At 46.4% G+C, this 24,781-nt stretch overlaps 1 protein-coding gene across 2 annotated transcripts in view; it reads right to left on the minus strand.

Annotated features, from left to right (window-relative positions):
* The window catches only part of PAPSS1 (3'-phosphoadenosine 5'-phosphosulfate synthase 1), a 90,594-nt gene that overhangs the window by 15,976 nt on the left and 49,837 nt on the right, over positions 1–24,781 (minus strand). For both annotated transcript variants that reach the window (XM_014839100.3, XM_014839101.3), the window contains exons 10-11: positions 14,368–14,636; positions 529–758 (exon numbers count right to left, since the gene is read on the minus strand). In XM_014839100.3, the coding sequence (XP_014694586.1) occupies positions 529–758; positions 14,368–14,636 (499 nt within the window). The remainder of the gene's footprint in view (positions 1–528; positions 759–14,367; positions 14,637–24,781) is intronic.

Raw genomic sequence — 24,781 nt, forward strand, 5'->3', positions numbered from 1 at the left:
TTACACCGTTATCTGACCTTTGTTAGCCCCAGCTTACTGCTCATCTACAAAATGGGGATAATACAGCACCTTCCTCACAGGACTGCTGTGGGGAGTAACTGATTTAATACCTATAAAGCGAAGGGCACAGGGCTGTCACACAGTGACTGCACAAACCCCAGTTAAACTCTCTCTCACTACACAGATGCCCCTGGGCTTGCCCGAGTAACCATCACCGAGTCCCTGGACCACCTCTGCATGCTCAGCAAGATGCAACAGACATGCAGACACAGAAACGTCAACACTGCCCTTAAATACTTCACAACAGAACTGAAATCGCGAACCATGAAACCAGCTCATTTTTATTTCTATGTCTAACTTCGGGAATATTGAGAAATTAGTTTCCTTGGTTTTCTTCTCTCTGAAATGGGTACAGCAAAGCCTGTCATCAGCAAAGTTGTCGTAAAGATGAGACGAGATGTCAAAGGCCCCAGAGCAGCTCGGAGCACAAGGTGTCTCTCAGATTCACGCAGAGAACGAGCAACTTACTGTTCAGAGTCGTAGTAGTCCATCTGCTTCTTCTTCTTGTTGTAAGCTGCCACGCGAAAGGGGACTATCTCCAAAGTGATCAGGCCAGGGGCCATGGTCAGCACTTTGGCGCCATGAGTCGGCTCGTAGAGGTCCTTCCCTGTTTCCGGATGAGGCAGGCCAGCAGGGTCTCGTCCAACAATGTAAAAATTGGCTCCGGCAACCATCCGTGCTCTGCAATGCCACTGGACCTAGAAGAAAGGTTTTCAGATTAGATAACACCATGCTTTCATGACTCGCACTCAGAAGTAGTAAGTGGATAATAAATGCACATCTTACACAATCAGTATCTATCAGTAGGAAATCTCAACAAATTTAAATGTTAGCATCTTGGGAAGCCAGAAACAAAATTTGCAACCTCTCCCACGCCCTGAAAATATAAATGTATACATATGTGCATGTATTTATATGTATTTCTTACTTATAAGAGATATGCAAATATACATGTGTCCACACGTATGATTTTACACAACTACTAGACGTCATTTATACATAGTTCAAAATATAATCTACAAGGTTAAAAGTCAAGCTAGCGGTTGACTCTGAGAGAAGCGACTGTAAGGGGCTTCTGGGATGATGGTAATCTTCTGTTTCTCTTCTTTTTTCTTTTTTTTTTGCAGCTTTACCAAGTATAATTGACAAAATTGTATATAGGTAAAGCATCCAACATGATTTGATACATGTAAACATTGTGAAATATGAGAATCAAGTTAATGAATAGATCCAGTACCTCTCACAGCTGCCTTTGTGTCGGGGGGAGGGGTGAGAACACTGAGGATCCACTCTCAGTAAATTTCAAATAGATAATACAGTATCACAAACTGGAGTCACCACACTGCACTTTAGGTCCTCAGAACTTTTCATCTTATAACTGAAAGTTTGTATCCTCTGACCAACTTTGGAAATATGAGCTTGTACCTAACCCACTTTGATGTTCATTCTAGGAGTGCCTGGAAATGTTCTGTTCCTTGATCCAGGATCTGGATGCTGGGAATGAACGTGCGCTCACTGTAAAAGTTCATTGAGCTGTACACTTATGACTTACGCAATTTTCTGTCATACTTCAATAGTTTAAAAAAAACTACTGGGTGAAAATGATTTAAAGTCTATGAATACTTACATAAGCTGGTTCTGAGAAAATCATGTAGCTAAGTGACTACTACCCAAGATACAAGGTAAGAATAAAATAGAGTGTCGTTGTTGACTAAACAGGCATGCTGCATGCAACACCGGCTTTGAAGCCTCTATTTTCACATCAAGATTTATCGTTTAAAACTAAAATTAGTCTAACACCTAGAATTGTGGAACTTTAAAAGTTAAAATGACTCTAAGAGATCATTCTCATTAAAATTTGAAGGAAGTGAACCCCCAAAGGTTAAGTGACTTGGCCAATAAAGTCAGGAGCAAACCCAGATCTCGCCACCTGGCCTCAGCTGCCTCTCAGTTCAGTCTCCATTATTGAGTGTTTTACAAAACCATCGCTGTTCAACATGAACAGAAAGGACAGGTGACGACCACTGCACATCGTGTGCCTTCTCTCTGTCGACAGTCCCTTATACCAGGTACGTATATTTTTATCAACCGAGTTTAGAAAGTACAATAGCATGAGGGCAGTCCCCTCCCCCACACTCAAACTGGTCACCCTGAGGAGTTTCAGTTTTTTTAGTTGTTTGTACTGGTATTTACCTCATTTCCAAACAGCACGCATATACTGCTGTGACTTGGCTGTTTAATCTTAGATATTTTATAATATAGACATTATTTCCACCTTATTTATATTTTCTACTATAAAAGATGATGTTTGGCTCTTACTCTGCTCTCCTCATTCCCTATCCCATTTATCCAATAAATACAGTGATATCAACATTTTTGGTGAAATTAACACTGATCTGTAAAATGGGAATTACAATGGTACTTACCTCATAAAATTCTTAAGAAAATTAATATATGAAACGTGAGACCTTAGAACGGTACCTGGCACAGAGTAAACACACAGTATGTTAGCCATTATTATCTTTATTTTATATCCTTCCTTGTCCTACTGTTTGTTTTTCCTAGAGTTAATAACTGCCTTGACTTCCTTGCACTCCCTTAGTTTTCCATCTACCTGTGTTTCTGTGTACCTTGTACGATGCTTCTTCCTGAGCACAGAGTTTACTACAATTCCCAGCCTCCCTTGCAGTGTGGCCATAAAGCTGAGCTCTGGCCAAAGGAATGAGACCCAAGGCGACGTGTCCCACTTCCAAACATGGACCATTAACAAGCTTCCCGAGTGCGAGCCTAGTTCTCTTTCCCCATTTGCCAGCTCGACAGAGAAAACCGACAGTCCTACAACCACCTCGTTTCTACTGCGACATTCACTGCATGCACTGAGCTGCAACACTTCTGTATGAACAAAACCTCTGTTCTCCACAGACGCCACCTCGTCCTCTGCCCACTCTCAGATTCAGGTCTTCAGGAAAATTCTGCTCATTCCCCTCTGCCTCCTTCACAGCAGATGCACAGAAGAGTTTTGCTAGTCCAGACTCAGAACTTTCAGCAAGGGGTCAGCCAGGATTTTATCATCAATTAACCACTTTGCAACTCCACTCAAATGAAAACTCTTTTCTGCCTCATGCAAAATTAGCTGCTGCTTACACAGACTTAAATTAAAAAGTCCATCTAAGTTCTCTGAATTTAGGTGAACTTACTTCGCTCACTAAATATGTCTAGCAGCTTAAATCATTCAAGTACCAAAGAGTCAATAAAGTGGGAATGTAGGGCTTCATTTTAACACACAAGGAAGCTCAGATCACTCAGTCCCACCCCCTCCACCCGTTTAAACAAGAGAGGAAACTGAAGTCCAGAAAAACTGGTGCCTTGTAGGCTCACAAAGCATACTGGGGGCAGTGGCCAGTTCTAATTTTGCCTTGATCAAATTGCCTCTTGGACTTCTTCTAGAGGCTATATGAGTAAATTAAATGTGAATGCACCAAACATGGGGGGTCAACATGTTCCTGCAGGCAATTTGAATGGCTTCCCTACAGGAATGCTTTTAAAATTGTATCAGACGTAAACAAGCACCTCACACGTAACTCTTCCCAGAATGCCTGGTGTGAGTCAACTTACAACCTGCCGAAAAGGCCACATGATTTAATCAGGAGGATGCGAGTCAGCCCACAGCCATCATGGAATCGGGTTAAGAACACAGTCCGTGGAGGCAGGCTGTCCAAGACTGGAATCCTGGCTTTACCCCTTGCTGACTGAATGCCTGTAGGCAATTTCCTAATATAAGCTTCAGTTTTCTAATTTACAAAAAGGAGAATGATGCTTAACACATAAGACTGACCACATGTGAACGCACTCGGGACAGCGCCTGGCCGTCAATGGAGGACAGCCACAACACTGCCGCTGTTGCTACCATTCTGTGAAATGCTCCCCGACAATCCCAGTTGAAAAAACTGCTGCCTAACTGGTGTTTCTAAAGATAATTCACTCACTGTGTGAGAAAGATGGCATGATGCCTAGAAGAGGGGTGCCAAAACCAGGAAGAAGTGCCTGTTTCTTTCTCCAGCAGAATGAGGTCAAGATATATTATTTATCTTTTTATGCTTGGTAGCTGGCACAATGTCTGGAATCCTGAGCGCATCCTGAAGAAGGAATACAAGACAACGCCTAAAGGTTTTCCACAAAGCCTTCTAGGAATCCATAAATGGCCAACCTAACAACGAACGACTTATTTTCTGCTTTACTTGCACCTATGTACCAAATAACACACACCTTTGCGACTTTTTTCTGATTACAGAAGTAATTTAGGGGGCTGGCCCTGTGGCACAGTGGTTAGGTTCAGTGCGCTCTGCTTCGGCTGCCCAGGTTCTCGGGTTCAGATCCTGGGCGTGGACCTACACTACTTGTCAGCCATGCTGTGGCGGTGACTCAATTATAAAGTGGAGGAAGACTAGCACAGATGTTTGCTCAGGGCCAATCTTCCTCAAGTGAAAAAAAAGGGGGGGGGGGAGGAAGACTGGCAACAGATGTTAGCTCAGGGCTAATTTTCCTCAGCAAAGGGGAAAAAAAAGTAATTTAATTCATACATGGCAAACACTGCTGGTTGCCTACACAACAACTGATTTCTCCTTGCCCTCATTTCCTTATTCCTTGACAAGAGAAACCTCACTCTAAAGGATGAAAATGCCAGGTCCTTGCCTTATGACCACATAGCCACATGGCCACACAGCACGAGCAAATAATGGTACCTCTGGGGAAGTCTGCTGTAAGTTTTCTTAAAAACTTTTCCTCCCTGATAAAATTCTCACCTCTCATTTAACTGAAAAAGTCTTCACTTCACCTTTATTTTTGCTTGAATATAGAATTCCAGATTAACAGGCTTATTTCTACCTTTTTTTCCCTCTTAAAGGTGTGACCCTATTGGTGCCATTCGTCCTGCTCCTGAGAAGTCAGCCATCACTCCTCTTACCTCCCTCCTCCACTCTCCCTCCCCAGTGCTCTGCTTCTAAGGTTCCTCTTTCTATCATTAGTTTTTAGCAGATTCACTACCGTGTGCCTAAGAGTGGTTTTCTTTGGGTTTATTCTAAGATTCACTGGGCTTCTTGAATTTGTAAGTTGACATTTTCCACCAATTTCGGAAAACTTTCAACCATCCTTTTTTCAAAATCTTTTTCTGTCACATTCTCTCTCCCCTCCTTTCAGAACTCCAATTACACATATGCTAGATGCCATGGTACCATCCACAAACCACTGAGGCTATGCTCACTTTTCCCCATCTATTTTCCTTTTTTTCCAATAATTTCTATTGATCCAAGTTTCAGCTCACTGACCTTTTCTTCTGCCAACTCTAAGTCCGCTTTCAAGTCCATCCGATAAATGTTTTCATTTCAGATACCATACTTTTTTAGTCCTTGAATTTCCACTGGATTCTTTTTTTTTATAGTTCCCCTTTTTCTGAGATTCCTCATCTATAAGACCATATTTTCCTTTAAGAAGCTTTCATGCTCTTATTTGCTAATTCCAACCAGCATTATCTCAAGGTATGTTTCTAGTGACAGTTTTTATTCAGATTATAAATCACACTTTCCTGCTTTTTCATACTTTCAATAATTTCTTATTGTATATGTTGGACTTGTGGATGATTTGTTTTAAGGAATCTGAATTGTGTTATTTTCCCTTAGAATTAAGTTAAGAGCTGATTCTGGCAGGCAGGCAATTGACTGGCACTGCTCCTTATCTTTCTGAGGTTTGGTTTTAACCCTTGGTGGGCAGGTTCAGCCTAGCTTCTTGTGCCAATTATCAATCTAGTGCCTCTCACCTCCAAATTCACCCTCAGCACTTGCTCTGAGATAACGGGCAGGACGCTTTAAGCATTTCTCTCTTACAGTAAGCCCAGTGTTAAGTTTTATCAGTAGAGGGCATTCGAGGGACACTGTAGCAGGAAGGGGTGTCAGTGGTGCCTGTGTATGGGACGTTTGGTGGCACTCTGGCCCAAGTGCACGATCCTCCAGCAGCCTCACAGCCCTGGCTTGAGCCAGCGACCACCTCACTGTAGCCCTCCTAATGCAGACACGGGTGCGCTCCACGCCCCGCTACCAGCAGCAGCTCCCTGACTCCTCTGCTTATCCACCAGCAGCCTGGATCACCTCTGCCCCAGAGGGTTGTCTACTGCATCCGCATCAACATGGGTATCACACACCACGCACTGCTCTGGCAGCAAGCGGGGTCCCAGTGCCCTGACCCACTGTGTGCTCCAGCCTATCAGCTTGAGCTAGCCTGTGCCCAGAGGGTCGTTTCCTCCCTGGCATCTGTGAGCCAGTTGTGGTCCCTGCAAACCAGTGAACTTCTCCACCATCCACTGGAATGAAACTATACCTTTTTCAATGAAGTCTGAAGCCCAGCCTTGGGGAGGGAACCCCTTTTCCAAGTCTGTCCTTTAGTCACCTCCCTCAGCCCTAGCTTTAGAGTTCACTTTGCATTTGTACAGTCACTTCCATACTGAAGTTAATAATTCTTCAAACTCGCCCTTTCCACATTCTGTGTGGTTTCCACCTCCTGATTAGGCCCAGATGGATACACTCTCTGGGGTGTGGTATCTACTTCTAAGGCATGCTTTTCTGGGGTCTTGGTCGAAAGCCTGGGCTGTTAACAAGGTCTCTTGGCTCCAGCTGGGCTGGAATGTCATCTTCCAACATCATCTTCATCCCACTCTCATCCTGGCTGCAGCCACTCTCCACCAGGCAGGACGCAAATGTTAAAAGAGGTATTGTTCAGAATCATCAGCAACCAAACTAACTTTCTCCTTGTCAATTACCTTGCCCTGGCTGAGCCCAGCCCGCAGAGTGGGCGTGTCAGGGGGCAGACCACACGGCAGACCTGACATGGCCACCTCTCCCTCCTGCTTCCACTTCCCAAGCCCAAGGGGCCCCAGATTTCTTTCTGATAAAAGTCAGAGGGGCCTGATTTTCTTCTGCCTCTCTGCGTTCTCAGTGACTATTACTTTAAGGAAGGCAATCGTGGGAGAGATATTGGAAAACATTTCACGAAGTCCTTTACTGGGTAGGAGAAGATAAAAACAGGAACCAATTGCTGAGTCCTTCCTAAATGCTAGTCACCGTATACAACGTTTTATAAACATTCTCTCATTTAATGTTTGCAGCAAATCGATAAGATAGTTACTATTCCCGTTTAACCAATAAGAAAACTGAGACTTGGGGAATTTCAGTAACATGTCCAAGAGATCAGTGTAATTCCCGGGTGTCTCCAACAGCCAAGTCCACACAGCCCTATTGCACTGAGCCGTTTACCCTGCGCCCAGCACCACCGTGAGACAGGGCGTCAGTGCAGGAGAAAAACACAGGTTAGTACTCTATTTAGGGAAGAAACGGCACAGATAACCTAAATCACTGGAAAATCAGGCTAACAGACAATATTGGAACTTGAGGCTTCAGTAAGAAACAACAACAGATTCTGAGCTGAAAAACTACAGCAAAATCAGGAGAAAAAAAGGCCTTTTTTCCTCCCATGAAAAACAACCTACAACACTATAAAATCTAATGTCTCTGAATTAAATTAGTAATTTCAATTCTCAAGACATATAAGCTATAAGTATTATAAAGTATCAGACTATACAGATCCTCAAAATTACTTTTAAAACAAATCAATAGATTTGAAATGTTTCTGTGGTACAGACCCACAACTGCTTGTCCAAAATTCTGAAATCCACTTTTTTCCAGCTTTATTGAGATATAATTGACATACAACATTGTGTAAGTTTAAGGTGTACAATGTGATGATTTGATACATGTATATTTTGTGAAACGATTACCACAGTAAGATAAGCTGACACATCCATCTGAAATCCAAAAACCTAGGTTTTCAGCTAATTTAGTAGCAAAATCTGATCAAAACTGACATAAAGTCATTTGTGGGCTTTACTGATCCTCTTGGGGTGAAAAATGATCCACTCTGCTACAGAAACATTAACGTGCTCCATGTCCCAGACCCAGCAGGAGAATCAAGTAATACGTGACCCCAGACTTTGGACAAGGGACAGTGAACCTGTGTCGCCTCACTCCAGAAACATGAATACAATAAATGAGCAGAAGACAACATTATCAAGGACCCAAAAGGGTCAAAGGTTATACTTAAAACTGGGGAGTCTATGGCTCCTGTGAGGGGGCTCAGAGCTCAGGATGCAACGTCCCCTTAGGTTGTCAGAACTCCTGGAAGAGCTCTCAGGGAGGGCCAGGTTTCCATCCTAACAGACATGTCATTTGCCGCTCCAGATCGTGCTGTAAAGCATGGACTATTAAATAACATGCTGACATCTGGGTCGCAATATGGTCCTACCGTCCCTGTTCACAGGCATCTGCGCACTTAACACAGGACCCACTTACCACAGCATGGATAACTTCCACGGCAGAGAAAAAGCCCCACCTCCAACAACGTGCTCTCTCCAAAATTCCACTGGTAATTCTCATGCCAACGTCTTCAACCCAGGATGGAGCTGTTGGTTGTACATACCCACATTCCAAAACACATCTTATTTTCCGCACTTTCACACAACAGGTCTTAGAAAGTGTTATTTGTCCTTTTTACAAAAAAGGATTCAGTATTTTGTGAGACGGAACAAAACATTTCCTACAGTCAGTCAATACCTCATAAAGATAAAAACGTACATATGTAAGACCTATTTAGCATTAGAAAAGCAACTCTCCCTCCACATGCTGCCCCCACCCACACACACCCCCAATTCCTAAAATGGAATTTGGGAGTCAAGCCATTAAATCTTTACGGACTGGAAAAGCAGGGACCAACGGCTCCAGAGCTGCTCGCTGTTCTGAGGAGCATGCCAGTCAGAGAAACAAAGCTGGTACCAAAGCCTCCTAAATGACCTACAGAAAATGATTAAAGGGAGTCATCGCTTTTATTTTATTATTACTAGTTGGCAAATAAGCATTACTGGCAGACTTTTTCCTGATGTCACTGGAAAAGCTACAAAAATGAGCGTTTTTTTATTACAAAAAAATTATTCGCTCAAGGCTGTGAATAAGCCAAATAAGTCAAACACACAAGTGAGGCACTGGAGAAAGAAATGGACAGTTTTCACGAGCCAGCGACCTCACAGCTTCAATCCTGCAAGGTCATAACCAGGGAAACATGTCACGGTTTAACATATGAACACGTTTACTGGAGTTTCTGAAGTTTGTGCTATAAAGTCCAGAAGTTAAAAACTGCCTTTTGCTCAGGCCCCAGATCCAGTGCTTCCTGACCAGAATCACACCTCTTAGTTCGTAACTGACACTCCTGACACAGATGCACAGGTAGACACAACCGCAGGGGCCTTCAGCCCTCCTGGAAGACCTGGGAGCTGTGTCGGCACCGAACCTCTTCGCCCTCCCACCCGCCGCCAAGGCACAGGCTCCTTGGAGGCTGCCAGGCAGCACGGGGCCCTGGTGAAAGGAACAGGCAGGCCGTGCCTCAGACAATCCCAGCTCTGGTCTTGCTGGCTGGAAGCTCTGACAAAGACTATCCTGGATCGAGCCCTGGTCAGGCTCCTCTCAGCCCTCCAGGCCTCAGCCTTCAGTGTCCATCCTTGGAGGGCCTGTCCCAGCCAGCTGTAGAAAAATCTTGCCAGGTCAGTTTCACGAGAACCCCCCATCCTCCATTATCCGTCAAATTCATTCTCACCATCCGCTAAGTGCTGTTGGATCAGGCTGGGCTGCTTTCACAAGAATCCTGCTAGATTCAGAATCGTCCCTTGCCTGTTATTTCCGATCTTTCCTCTTAGTAATTTTCCATCCACTGACACCCCCACTCTGCTCCACTGTACATCCCCACTTGCCCAAGCCGTATTCAGAACTGAGCCCAGTTCTGTCCTGAGGTCTCTTTCCTCTATTGCAACAGCTCCTGTACCAAAATCTGTTTTTCCTACTCGAACTACTGTGCAGCTCCGGTTTTCTCTGACAGACCACAGTAAGTTACCTGGCCTCTCTGAGCTTCAGTAACCGCATCTGTAAAATGCAGTTTTTACCTACAGGAATCAACCTACCTCACCAAGCTGTGGGGACAAGGTTACACAACATACACAGGAGACCTGTTCAGTGTGGGACACACCCATACGCAGGCACTTAAAAAGTGGTTATCTTTGTTGTTTTTTTAAATTATTTACCTTCATATCCTTTATACTAGCTTTAGAGATGACCAAACAACAAAGGACAATCCCAATCAGAGGATGCATGCTCCGACACGAAGTCTGCTGGGAGTAGGGCGTCCCAGGCTCTCTGCCACAGGACTTCATAGACTGATAAGCAACCTTGAGGTGCAGGCAGCTCCCTCAATGCGGAGACAGAACCCCAGGGATATCAAGAACTTGCAGCAAAGCAGCTGGTACTGTTTTTAAGGCAGCTGATATTAATCACCACGTACTGTCAGGAGCGAGGCAATGTGTTTCCTTATTTACATCATCCCATTCACTCCTCACAACACAGAAACACAGGGAGACACTGCTAATGCCATGACGCAGGTATAATAAGAGTACAGACGATACAAAGAATAGGACAACCACAACTCTAGGCTATGACAACGAAAAACTAAGTCTGAGAGCTACCACTTCTCATGAACGTCAGCCAGGGCCATCCTCACTATTTCAGAACTCCTACAGGATACTTTCAGAGTTTGTTTCCAGGCTGTTTTCAAAAAACATGTGGCCACATGTTTTTTAAAAATATTTTAATATTAATAAGATAAAAAACATCCTGTGGAAGTTTTGGTACATGGCTCTGGAGCAAGACTGACAATAGGCTACTATGTGACCTTGAACAAGTTTTTTAACCTCTCTACCTCAGTTTCCTCATCTGTAAATTGAGACTAATTGTACCTACCCTCACAGTGTTGTTCTGAGCATTAATTTAGCTAATACGTGTAACACTCTTGGAATACTGCCTGGCAAATACAGTAAGAGCTCAATAACAATGGGCTATTACTGCCCTCTATTTCTCTACCACTGTAAATAAGAACAGCTCATGGACCACTTCTCCATCTCCTCTTCAGTGAAACTAGTTCAATAAAACATTTCTGAGGTTGCTTAAGAAATAGTAAACGTATCACAAAACGCTTACACAGTCAAGGCTAAAGAACCAAAATGGCTAAAATGACTAAGAGAATAAGGATAGGTGAGGAAACTCACTGCTGTGGGAGTGTAAAATGGTTCAACCACCCTGGGAGACTGGGAGACTGAGTGACAGCCTCTCCGAAAGCCAAACGCACACTCGCCACGACCCAGGAGTGCTAGTCCCTGGTTTAAAAGCAGCAGAAATGTCCACTCAAAGGCATGCACAGAAGTCTTCATACCAGCGCTGTTCTCAACAGCAGGAAACTGGAAAGAGCTCAAAGGCCCAACCACAGTACTGGGGGTAGTCACACAAGGGGACACTCCACAGGACCGAGAATGACCAGCTTACAACTAACCGCACACAACAAGGGTGAGTTCAGAAACATAACGTGAAGTGAAAGAAGTCAGACACAAAGGAGCAGCTACTGTAAGATCTCAGCTGTGAGATGCCTCAGCACAGGCTGGGCTGGATGCTGGATGCAACGCCCAGGTCCCCCTCGGGAAGGACTACGCCCCAGCTTCTAGGAGTGCAGCCAGCACACACCCAGCAGCTGTCGGCCCTCTTTAGAAACTGCCTCCGTGGAAAAGAGCAGCAGCGCCCAAAGGCACATATGTCCCCTTCCGTGGGCGCCAATCCCTGGCCAACACGGGGCACAAACGCAGATTCTTGTGCAACTTGGAGCATCTCCGAGGGGCCTTTCCAGAACTTCACATGGGGTCAACTGAGGCTCCACGAAGACTGAATCACAGCTCACCCTCTCGCCCTGCCCAGCCCTCCTCCCTCTCTCTCTTCTCTTCCACAAGCGCTGATCCCAAGAGCAATCCCTAAGAAACTTCCTGAGCGCTACTCTGGCTCTCAGAGTCTGCCTCCCAGAGCATCGGAACCTCAACACAAGCAAAGTGGAGCCGCAACGTGAGAAGTGAGGACAGTAACGGCGGCTGCGGCGGAGGGCACAGGTGATGCACAGCAGGGCAGGAAGGAGAGCTTCTGAGGTGCTGGTAACAGTCTTTTTAAAAATCTAGATGCTGGATGTATCATCCAAAATTCATTTACCTGCCCACCTATGAAATGTGCACCTTTTCCTATGTATACTTCACTTGAATATGAAGTTAAAAGAAAATAAGACAAATCAGAAAATGATGAGAATGGGACAGAACCTTAAAGAACATCTAGTCCCACCTCCTCGCGCACCCTCTGAATAACCATTTACTGTGCACTTAAACACATCCCAGAAGTCGGAGACCCCAAACCAGCCGACGGCAAACCAGGCCCAGAGCCGTGCAGGCCTCAGACAGCAGTCTCCTACTGTGTTTCGCAGACCATGCGCTTGTGGTAGCAACGGGAGCAGAACCTCAGGCCAGGGAGGGGCCTGCTGCGGCCGGCACACCTCGCCTTGCAAGGAGGAAGCCCCTATGGTACCCCAAAATGCAAGCAACCCAGAGGTACCTGCGGGTACCTTCACCTTTGACTCTTCCTTAAGAAACACACCTGGCTCTGAAATCAGAAGACTTAAAGTCTTTCTAATGCAGACAAAACAGCGTATTTAACTCTTTGTGGTGTTCTCCCAAGAAAGGGCTTTCTCTTTTCTGATAGTTGGCTGTTTTTGTTATTTATCTATCCCCTCATTCCCACCTTCTTAAAAGCAGTTTTTAGTTTATTTAGTTAATAAAATGTTGTATCTCTTCCTCTTTTAGATAGGGAATAAGAAACACGAGGACGACAGACTATGCCCTCAACAGGGAAGGTAAACTCCTTCACTTTCCTCGCAGGCTCTTAATGAGGCTTCTGATCATGAACTCACTCCTGACCCCAAACTCACCTGGGCCATCCCACACTGGAAACCATTCATCCTATAACTCTGGAGAACTCCAGACCAAAAGAGTCCCTTAAAGTGATGATGATGATGATGAAATGAAGACAGTACCATCAGAGAAGTGGGGAACTGCTGGAACAGAACTGTTACTTATCTCCAAAACAATTTAGTTCTTTGAGATACAAGAACTGAAGGTCACGGTGGTCTCTTGGAAACTTAAAGGGCTGTCACCACTCAATTATTATGAACATTTTATACTAACAAAGAAGGGAGAATACGAGGAGTTTTACCTGAGGCAGAAGTTCCAGCGCATTATTTAGGCTGGATCCAAGAGAGGAGTCAAATACATTTTAATCTTTTAGCTGTTACTGTAGGTTTTTGTTTGTCTGTTTTTCTTGGACAAAGAGGTAACACAGTGTACAACCCCACAAGCAAGCTCCAATAAAAATTTTTAGGTCTGACTCCAAAGGCCAGCCAAACAGGCTTGGGTTTCCTTTTGAATATTTTTTGAATGAAGACCTCACAGAGTATACACAACTAAATTATTTAATCTTTTCTAACGGGGTCTGCCTCCCAGATAAATCTAAGTAAATTCGTCACCCTTCAAGGTGGGGATGAAAAGACTGCAGTAATAATGTGCATTCCATTCTTTATCTTGAACCCTCAACAATAAGCTGCAGAGGAATTTCCCACACAGTGTTTTAGGTGATTCATTGACGTATTCATTCAACAAATATTTTTTGAAAGCCTACTCTGCCTTGAAGCAAATACCTAATTAAGTCCTCTGCTCTATAAAAAGATATGTTTATAAGAAGATCTCAAAACATCCTTTTGACCACTAAGTAGGACTCCAGAACCCTCTCCCACCCAGTATCAAGAAGCAGTTTTCTTTCTAGACTCTATCACACTCCAGTCCTTGACAAAGAACGGAGGAGCAATGTCTTCCGAACTTTTTCAGATACCATGCGTTTCTTCTCACTGAAATACCTTTGGCCCTTCCAAAATTCAGAAGAAGTAAAAATCAAACCAAATCTGTCCCCTGGGAAGAGTGACCCAGGACTCCGTCAGAGGGTAAGATGGGTGTTGTCAGAGCAGTTCCAGAGGAGGCTGGGCCACACCTCCCCCAGGGCAGCCCCGTGTGCAGGGACCCTTCCCTCCTTCGCAGCTGGGACCCCAAGCAGCAGAGCCTCTCCCTGCCTCCCGTTCCCAGAGGGCTGCCTCCTGGGGCTGCCTTAGAGGATACCCCTGACAGAGCAGCAGAGTACTCCAGGCGCACCGAACGTCGAGGACAGACCCGCAGATCAGAGAAAAACCCACGGATAGGTCTGTGTGAGGAAGAGTGGCTTCCACGCGGACGCAGTGAAAATCTTAAGAGCAGTCTACCTCAGTCGGTCCAGCATACATCATGGGAGATGGGAAGATGGCCACCACTGTCGTCGCAGGGTTCAGGACTCCCTCGTCCAGCACTGCTGCGTGCTGCTTCATACGCCACATTAAAGGAACGTCGTCATCCTTTGTCCAGCCACCAAGAGGGTGAAGGAGGAGGACAGGGCGCCGGTAGCCCCTCTCCAGAAGCTGCTGATGGGTATCCTGCATTAAGAGAGCATGCCCATTGTGCACCGGGTTGCGTAACTGAAATGCAAAGACAGCATCTGAAAAGAGAATTTCCAGAGTTAAGAACAGTACATTTTTAATAGATTACCTTTCAAAGGATAAGCAATTATTCTTGAAGCTTGATGCTTAGGATTAAGCAAACATGCGTGCTCAGAATCAGAAACTGGTGGAAAATGTGCACTGGTTTGACCACTTACTCCAAGGCAAGAGGACTCACAGTGATGGTTACTTCACAAACCTCACAAGTCTGAGGATGCGTAACATAACAGTGATGGATCCCTAACAATCACTTTCTGCATTCATAGGAAACTTGAGAATAACAACCAGACTTCCTGGTCCTAATGCTCTGTTCAACTGCTTACAGTGGACGTAAATTCTTGGTCTACGTCTTAATTACCCATCAGGTGAATCCTTCCATAAGAACCTAAGACACTCCTGTATTAAAGGCAGACAGAAATGCAGAGAAATTTGTAGTTTAAGAAAAGTACTTACTATCCAAGGATGCTTATTTACACTAATTACTTTGCCTGACTGGACCCTACATAGTTCTGTGAGGCCAGGTCTGGATTTTGGATTACAGCTTAGCAACAACAATATCCCTTAAAAGGGCATGCTATTACTCAAATGCTAGATTAGTTAAACTGGTTAACTCCGTATTGCCTGCTGACAACCCTGGCTTCATTCCTATGTGGGGCTGGTTATCAGGAGTCTTTTCTGAGAAGGCAGACTCCAGGCTTGCAGCCCAGGAGGAGAAAGGACTTTGGCCCAGCAGAAGCCTGCAGCACCAGGGCCAAGACAGCCATTCGGGAGACTGCTTACATGTCAGGGGGTAGAGCAAATAAGGAAACATATTGAGGATAATGGGAGCCAGGATTCTCACCACAGGAGAAAGCAGGCATAAACACAGAAAGGAGAGAGGCTAGAACAGACCATGTGGTATTGATTAGTGTTACTAAGCATGGTTTTCAGCTGTAGAGACAGGCAGATACAGGAACAGATATAAACGTCTGTGCGTATATGTATATATGTGCACAGGGACATTTCTTAGCTCTGTCCACTGAAAGGTCCTACAAGCAGCAACCACCCAGTGGTAAGGTGCACAAATGAAGCCCACCTTTTGCGTTGTAAATACAACTCCCACTTAAATAAACCAGGGTTCTTGGCAAAACGGTTGATTCTAGGGTTGCCAGAGCAAGGAAAGTACAACACGAGCTCGAACACATGTCATGAAGACAGGAAGTGCTCAAAGAATCACGGGGACACGCCAAAAGGATAGAGCACTAATCTGACAGGGCCCCAGTGGCCAACCCAGGGCAAGCTAACCATCAAATAAATAATAACAACAATGGATTGTAACCTGCTGAGTAAAACAGGAATCCTCGAGTCCATAAAGAATAAAATAAATGAATGGACCAACGGGGGAGAAGTGGAACCTCTACCTAACAAATGCAGAAGGAACAATGGAATCAGAAAATCACCATCTGGCAGTATTTGTAGCTGGAACTGGCAGGAGACAATGGGATACTGATGGAGTCTCCAAATCTTGTCCCCAAAATACTTGTGAACTAGTAAGTACAAAATAACTTATTAACTTACAGCAGAAAAACCTGGCAAGCACAATCTTAAGTGATAAAAGTTAATTTTAAAAGAAAAATTAACTTCCCCTGTAATAGGATGAATCAAAATTGTGAACCACCCAATATGATAGCCTGAGAACACAGCACTGCTTCCTACGGTATTCCTGACAAAAACCTGTAACCTGAATCTCATCATCAGGAAGGAGCAGATAAACCCAAACATTCAACAGCAAATGACAGGTGCTCTTCAAAAAGGTCAACGCTGTAAAAGACACAATAAGGACGAGGTGACCGTTCCAGCTTGAAGGAGACTAAAGAGGCAGGGCTGAGCTCCTGAACCAGAAAGGAAAGGCGGCAGAGAAGACTTTATTGTTGCCGGTTCTGCTACATGGACGCGATTGGGACAATGGCATGATGTGAGTGGAGAATGGATTACCGTACTACGTCAGCGTGCTGTCCTGAGTGTGACGCGCGTGCTGCGGAGAGGAGGGAGATGGCCCTATTGCTAGGAAAAACACGTGTAAATACTAAGGGACAATGAGGCAGCATGTCTGCAACTTTCAAATAGAGTGATGGCAAAAAAGCAAATAAAGTAACTGTGGAATCTGGGTGAAGAATATACGGAGTTCTTGGTACTATTCTTGTAATTTTTCTGTAAATTTCAAATTATTTCAAAATTAAAAATTTTTTAAACAGTAAAAAATTATGACGAGACATGAACCAATTACAATGTGTAGATCTTATTCTGATTCAAATAAACCAAACTGTAAAAAAAGAAATGTGATTACCAAGAACTTATTAGAAATTCGAACACTGACTGGATATTTGATGACATGAAAAAAGTATTATTATTACGTGGGTGCAATAATGGTATCATGATTGTGCTTTCAAAGTCCTCACCTTTAAGTGACAGGTACTGAAATATTTAGGTAAAATGACACGGAGTGTGAGATTTGCTTCAGAATAAAGACTTTCAGGACTGAATTTCACTTTCTACATCTTTGAAGTGGGGATGATACCAAGGTTATTGTTACCAGAAAATAACATAAAGTAGCTGGCATGGTGAGATGCACACTGCAGTCTCTCAATAAATCTAAGCTCCTTAAGATAATTCAATCTTTAAAAGAAGATATCACATCTAGTGGTACATAGATACAATGGAATACTACTCAGCCATAAAAAAGACAAAATCATCCCATTTGCAACCACATGGATGGACCTGGAGGGTATTATGCTAAGTGAAATAAGCCAGACTGAGAAAGACAAACGCCATATGATTTCACTTACACGCGGAATACAAACAAACACATGGACAAAGAAAACAGTTCAGTGGTTACCACGGGAAGAGGAGTGGAGGGTGGGCACACAGGGTGAAGGGGAGCACTCATGTGGTGACAGACAAGAAATAATGTACAACTGAAACTTCACAAGGATGTAAACTATTATGAATCTCAAAGAAAAAAATTTTTAAAAAACAAAACAAAACACCACATCTAAAACTTCCTGGCAGGAATTGAACCCACTGTTCTACTGGTGGCTCGAGGTCCACTCCACTGTGAACTGACACTCCCAGTGAGTGTTTCCGAGGTGAGGGTGCCTTAGCTCTGAGCCGAGACACACCGCCTTCGTGCTCCTTAAGCCGGGAACAGGCACCAATCTCCGAACGGGACCCCTGGGGAACACATCTCAGATGCAGGACGACTGCACGCCTAGACCTCAATGAGGCCAAATCTGATTCTGTAAAACCGCCATTTAGCAAGATTACGTATATGACAGGACGTGCAAAAGGAAACATAAAAATACATTCTGTCTCAAACAAACCTATTTCACAGATTCTAATAATTTATCTACCTAGGCTTCTTTCCAAAAGGAATTAATCAAGCTCCACGCTGGACATTTAACAGACGAAGTTAAGGTGGACGACATTAACAGTTCACGTTAGCAGCACATAAAGGATTTCACTGCCAAATTTTCTTCCAGGTAGAATTATTTCCTTTCTATCAGTTCCGCTAAGAAACCCAATGATTGCTTTATGTGCCTGCCCATTTTTCCTTGCCAATTATCAGATCTTTCCTGAACTTCCAGTCTTCTCAATCTCTTGCAACTATTTATCAATGAATCACACAAATGTCTGGGTCCAGGCTGTATTTTTGTCCATACCATCTGGTTTCTCCACTAGGGAGCTTACGTGGATGAACAATGTAACAGGAGTATCTGATCTATTAGAGTGTACATTCCCAGGACATTGTCCCAAGTAACAAACCCAATATGCATCATTGCTACATTTTCCTCCATCAATTTTCCATCAAGTATGGAAGAAGAATAATGGGCCACTATCGACCTGGGGCCACTGACACTCACAGCAACTGTTAGTAATGTCTCACATTCCTATCCCCATCTTCTACAGGACAGTGATGTTCCCACTGTCACACCATCATCAGTGTAAAACATTTGCCTTTTTGCTTATAATTCCTTCTGGCTTAGTTTAAGACTGCTTTACCTAAGATCACAGTTTAAACTGTTTGAAAATGGGAGGCGATCTACAAAATGACTGAAATTTAACATTTATTATTTCCATTTCTTTCTGACCCTTTGTCCCACTGCTTCTTGGGAAAAAACCAGGAATTCTATAATCCTGACTTCTAGAAAGTACACTGTGAAGTTGCTGACACCAGGCATAAAAGCAAACTTTTTCCATAAAGAGCAGAGTGAGTATTTCAGGCTTTGCAGGCCGTGGGGTCTCTGTTGCCACCACCCAACCCTGCTACAGCGGCGCAACACAGCCCCAGACAACGCGTAAACGAGTGAGTGCGGCTGTTTTCCAATAACACTTGATTTATAAAAACCGGCAGTAGATCAAATTTGGCCTGCAGGCTTACCAGCCTCTGAAAGACAAATGAGAAGTGGCTGATAACCGTAACAACAGCACTGCCACCAAGCCACCCGGTGTGAGCAGAACTGTGGAAGGAGAAAAGCAGAGACATGCTAAGGAACACAGTCATCCATTCTGTCACAACGGACATGACCATTACGGCACAAGGTCATTATGGAGAACTTTGAAAGCCAAGTGAGGGAGGATACTGCTTACCAAACGGGGGTTGTGAGTTAATCAGCAATGTTTCACAGAAAATTCGTCTAACAGGACCTTGCAGGATTAGTGTGGGGAGAGGAGAGCAAGTGGGCAGGGTGGACAGACAGCAAAATTGGAGGATGACTGCTGCTGAGGAAGAGTCCCCACAGCTCCACACAAATCAAACTCCGTCTCTCTCCCCCACTCACCTGTCCCTCCCCAGGATACGGTCAGGCTCACCTGACAGACCACGATGTGCCCGCTGGAGGATGGGGCCACACTGGAACAGCCGTGAAGACAGGGCAACCCCCCCCAAACCCCTCCCCCTGCCCCCTGGCGCCTGAGGTCGCTGAGCAGGGCTCTACATTAGTGACTCGCCAATCTGCCTCTTCAGACCAAACTCTGCCCTCAGCTCCAGGCCACCTCTCCAGCGGCCTCGCAGTGCTCCCCGAGCACCTCAAATTCAACCGCCAGCAGTCGCCATCGCTTCTCCGACCCCTCCAGCCCCTGCGGGAGCACAGCGCCACTGCCCACCTCCGAGTCCCAGACTCCGGCCTGCCCTCGGCCCCCCAGGCCAGGAAGCGCCCTGTCCCCGGACTCCCTCGCAGCCCTGCTTTCCTCACTGCTGACACCATGAGTCTCCATCTCATCTTCACAAGACCTGTCTGCGGACTGCTCTTCCCCACCGTGCAGCCTCCACAGCCGCCAGGGCAGACGGGGCAGGGGAGAAACCAGTTTGGACAAGAGGAAAATGCCATCTCAGATATGCCGTCCTGAGGTAGCGGGCACCGGTCCTGCCCCAGGAGCTTTCAATCTGGCCAGCGGAGGAGAGAACGTTCACCACCCAGAGGGTAAGTGCGTGGTAAAAGGAATGCACTCCTTCCACTCCAGCAGGACGTGATTAGATCTCTGTTTCCAGAAGGTAAGTGTGGTGACAGTGCGGAGGATAAAGCGAGGGAAGAAAGAACAAGACTGGATTCACGCATTCAGCCAACCCCTGCCTGCTCTGTCAAGGGGAGCATGACACTCCTGCCACATCCAAAAGGCACTTTCCCGTTTTAAACAGTCCTGACCTCTCTACCACCTCCGACAAAAACATTTACCCCACCACTCACAGCCTCAAGGCCTGCCAGCCATGGCACCAATCTTTTCCATTTCATCTGCCTCTTTACTATTCTTCTTAAAGCAAAAACCATGAACGACTGAAGAAAATTTTGGGGAAAAAGTCACCCACAACTGTACCATCCCAACATAACTGTTTGGTTGTTTTAGGGTTCTTTGCACAGTCTCCTAGTTTTTCTCCTTTTGCACACGTTTTACAGTTGTAATCAAGTATGCATGACATTTTATATTCTGCTTGGTCATTTTGGGCTAATCACCTGTTTCTGACATCTTGTAGTCCTCTCGGAGCAACCGGGTTCATTGCTGGGTCCTATGAAATTCCTCTTTATGTACTCACTCAAGAAACCTGTCATTCCCCTCACCTGGGTTCAATTACTGTGGCCGCACAGATGGCTTCTGTTGGCTGCATCCTGAGTCCTGACCTTCCACTTCATCAATGAGATTTATCACTAAAACCATCTCAACAGACATCGCTCATCCCTGTCCCACACCCCTCATCTCGTCCACCTTCACTGTGACCGCCACATCTCAAGCCAAAGGCAGATCTAGTCCCCAAACCCACTCCTTCTCCTGTCCTTCATGCGTGTGTAAAGGAATAGCCCAGAGTACAGGTTCCATGCCTCCTCTGGATTCTACAGTCGGAGCCCTTTCCTTCCAGCAGGTGGAAGGGAAGAAGCAGAGGAGGTTCTTCTGAGCGTGTGCTGACTGTGACAAGGAAACAATAGCCATCAGCAGATCCTGAGGGTGGGACAGGGGAGCATGACTTCCCCGCAGGCGCATGGGACGTGGGCTGCCCAGCCTGGCATGGAAGCCATCAACACTTGCGCAGTGCTCAGCATGCGGGTTTACCCCGTTCTGTGATGTCTCAGCCGCGTGCCCAGGACACCTTCAGCTCCTGGCAGGGCTCTTTCAAGCAACAAACCAGGCAAAGAGCAGGCAAGAGCTCCCAAGTCCTAGTCACCCTTCCCCCGAGGTCCCAGAACTATGCCTTGCTCCCCAGCCCAGTGAGAGTCCCAGTACCCATCCTGACCACTAAGCCCAGAACCATACCTTCCTGCTTCCTTCCCTTCAGCTTCTTCCCTGGCAGGCCGTGCTAGCACAGCGGGCCGGCAGTCCCTCTTCCAGCCCTGCCCAAGCTTTACGACCGGCACTCGATCTACCCGAAGCCTAAAACAGGCACTTCTGATTGCCCCTAAATCAACACAGCAGATGAACAAGAGAGCGCTGACGACAGTGCTGTGCAGGCAGGGCCGGCTGTGTGCGTGCCTGCGCACGTTTAACCTTTGTTTTGTGGGAGTCCTCTGAAGAGCTAGAAGAAAGGGTCTGATCGACCCCTCGCTCCGACTGTCATCCATCACCAGTCTGTCTTTTACTTAAACTGCTTATGAGAAAAAAAATCACTAAGACAGAGATAGGCCTCTTGAGTAAATATGAGCATGTTTATTAGAATCTTTCATAAACAGGTACTCTTACACCCCAAAGGAGAGCAGCAACGAATTGTTTTTCATTCTCAAGACTAGAAATGCTTTCAAATTAAAGTAAAAAATAATCTTAAATATAAAGTTTTTTTGCCAACCAGCTTCTGTGCTGCTTGTTTTCCACTCCCCATCCCATCTAGTCTCTGTCTTCTGCCTAAGTGTGCACAGGTATGCGTGTGTGTGCTCAGCGTGTGGTGGGGGGTGTGCGCATGCTCACATCCCTGTGAGTGTGCGCATGTGCGTGTACATACACGTAGGTGTGTGCACGTCCACGTGCAGGGGTGTCTGTGCACACGTGTGCGTGCTCACATCCCTGTGAATGTGCACGGGTGCATGTACAGCATGCAGGGGTGTCTGTGCACACGTGTGTGTGCTCACATCCCTGTGAGTGTGCACGTGTGCATGTACATGCATGCAGGGGTGTCTGTGCACACGTGTGTGTGCTCACATCCCTGTGAGTGTGCACGGGTGCATGTACAGCATGCAGGGGTGTCTGTGCACACGTGTGCGTGCTCACATCCCTGTGAATGTGCACGGGTGCATGTACATGCATGCAGGGGTGTCTGTGCACACGTGTGTGTGCTCACATCCCTGTGAGTGTGCACGGGTGCATGTACAGCATGCAGGGGTGTCTGTGCACACGTGTGCGTGCTCACATCCCTGTGAATGTGCACGGGTGCATGTACATGCATGCAGGGGTGTCTGTGCACACGTGTGTGTGCTCACATCCCTGTGAATGTGCACGGGTGCATGTACAGCATGCAGGGGTGTCTGTGCACACGTGTGTGTGTGCGTGCTCACATCCCTGTGAGTGTGCACGGGTGCATGTACATGCATGCAGGGGTGTCTGTGCACACGTGTGTGTGCTCACATCCCTGTGAGTGTGCGCATGTGCGTGTACATACACGTAGGTGTGTGCACGTCCACGTGCAGGGGTGTCTGTGCACACGTGTGTGTGCTCACATCCCTGTGAGTGTGCACGGGTGCATGTACAGCATGCAGGGGTGTCTGTGCACACGTGTGCGTGCTCACATCCCTGTGAGTGTGCACGTGTGCATGTACAGCATGCAGGGGTGTCTGTGCACACGTGTGTGTGTGCTCACTTCCTGTGAGTGTGCACGGGTGCATGTACAGCATGCAGGGGTGTCTGTGCACACGTGTGCGTGCTCACATCCCTGTGAGTGTGCACGGGTGCATGTACAGCATGCAGGGGTGTCTGTGCACACGTGTGTGTGTGCTCACTTCCTGTGAGTGTGCACGGGTGCATGTACAGCATGCAGGGGTGTCTGTGCACACGTGTGCGTGCTCACATCCCTGTGAGTGTGCACGGGTGCATGTACAGCATGCAGGGGTGTCTATGCACACATGTGCGTGCTCACTTCCTGTGAGTGTGCACGTGTGCATGTACATGCATGCAGGGGTGTCTGTGCACACGTGTGTGTGTGTGTGCTCACATCCCTGTGAGTGTGCACGGGTGCATGTACATGCATGCAGGGGTGTCTGTGCACACGTGTGTGTGTGCGTGCTCACATCCCTGTGAGTGTGCACGGGTGCATGTACAGCATGCAGGGGTGTCTGTGCACACATGTGCGCGCACACACTCAGGGTGTGGTGGTGTGTGCGTACTCGCCCCTGCGAATGTGCGCATGTGCATGTACATACACGTAGGTGTGTGCGCGTCCACTTGCAAGTATGTCTATGCATATGTGTCTGTGTGTGCGCTCGGTGTGGTGGTGTGTGTGTGCGTGCTCATGTCATGAATGTGCACAGGTGCATGTACGTGCATGCAGGGGTGTCTGTGCACACGTGCTCAGGATCTGGTGGGGTATGTGTGCGCGTACTCACGTCCCTGGGAATGTGCACGTGTGTGTGTGCGTCTGCATGCGGGTGTGTCTGGGTGTGCACGTGGGCAGCCCTGTCCTCCTGCCTCCGTGATGGGCGACACTAGCAGGCAACCAGAGGATGGAGGGAAAAGTCAGAGGAGCCCTGGCCCAGGCGCACCTGCCTTGCCACGGGGATCCCTGCTGTGCCTACAGCCCCGATGATGAGCTGCTGCCCATGGCCCCCTCACAGCTCCCACTCCTGCTGCCCAGCTTCAGAAACGCTGCTTCCTTCCTATGCCCCTTCAGAAGTGGTAATCATATCTGAGGCTGTAGTTCTTCAAGGCTTCAACATTCCGGTGGGTTCCCTTAAGCCCTGACCTCCATTCCTTAAATACTGCTTCCTGAAATTATGTTCAGAGCCTCATCTGAGAGAGCCTCGACCTGACAGGGCCCCCGCACCAGCTCAGATCCCAGTATCTCCAGCTCACGGCCACGCATGGTCAAGAGAGCCTCGCGCCTCATAGACAGACCACTGCTTCTGCCTCAGCTTTCCCGTGTACCTTTCCCAACTTTGCCTAAGATAGCCACCCAACGTCTCTACCCATTCATTTAAAATACAGTTTGTAGTGCAACAGCTCTGTAAAGCTTTCTTAGATTTATACATCCCAGAAATACTAGCTACCTCATATTAGCTTGAAAGAAATTATGTCAACTTCTTCCTTTGTAACCCAGCAGGACTCCAGCATTCTGCATGTAATAAATACTAACTGGCTCCTACTTGGCTTAAGTGAAATCCATCCGTCTTTCCAGGATAGTGGTCAACCACCGGTGAGTCAAAGAACCTGCCGTCTGGAACCGTGTCAGCTCACAATCACCGATGTGGGTGTTAAAGCCTTCTCCGTCCTTCCAGCTGCAGGACGGTCTAGGAAGAGCAGAACTGACCACATGACTGCGCACGGGACCACAGCCCAGGGGAAGGAAGGTTATTCTAGGATGAGGAAGGAGAACAGGGGGAGGCAGGAAAAGAAATCCTAGGGAAAGGAAAAATAAATGTTCCGTTTTCTCTTCCATGAACTGTTTCACACACGTCAGCAGGTGACCTGTTACTGGCTT

The sequence above is a fragment of the Equus asinus genome, chromosome 3 (assembly GCF_041296235.1).
Source record: "Equus asinus isolate D_3611 breed Donkey chromosome 3, EquAss-T2T_v2, whole genome shotgun sequence".
NCBI lineage: Eukaryota > Metazoa > Chordata > Mammalia > Perissodactyla > Equidae > Equus > Equus asinus.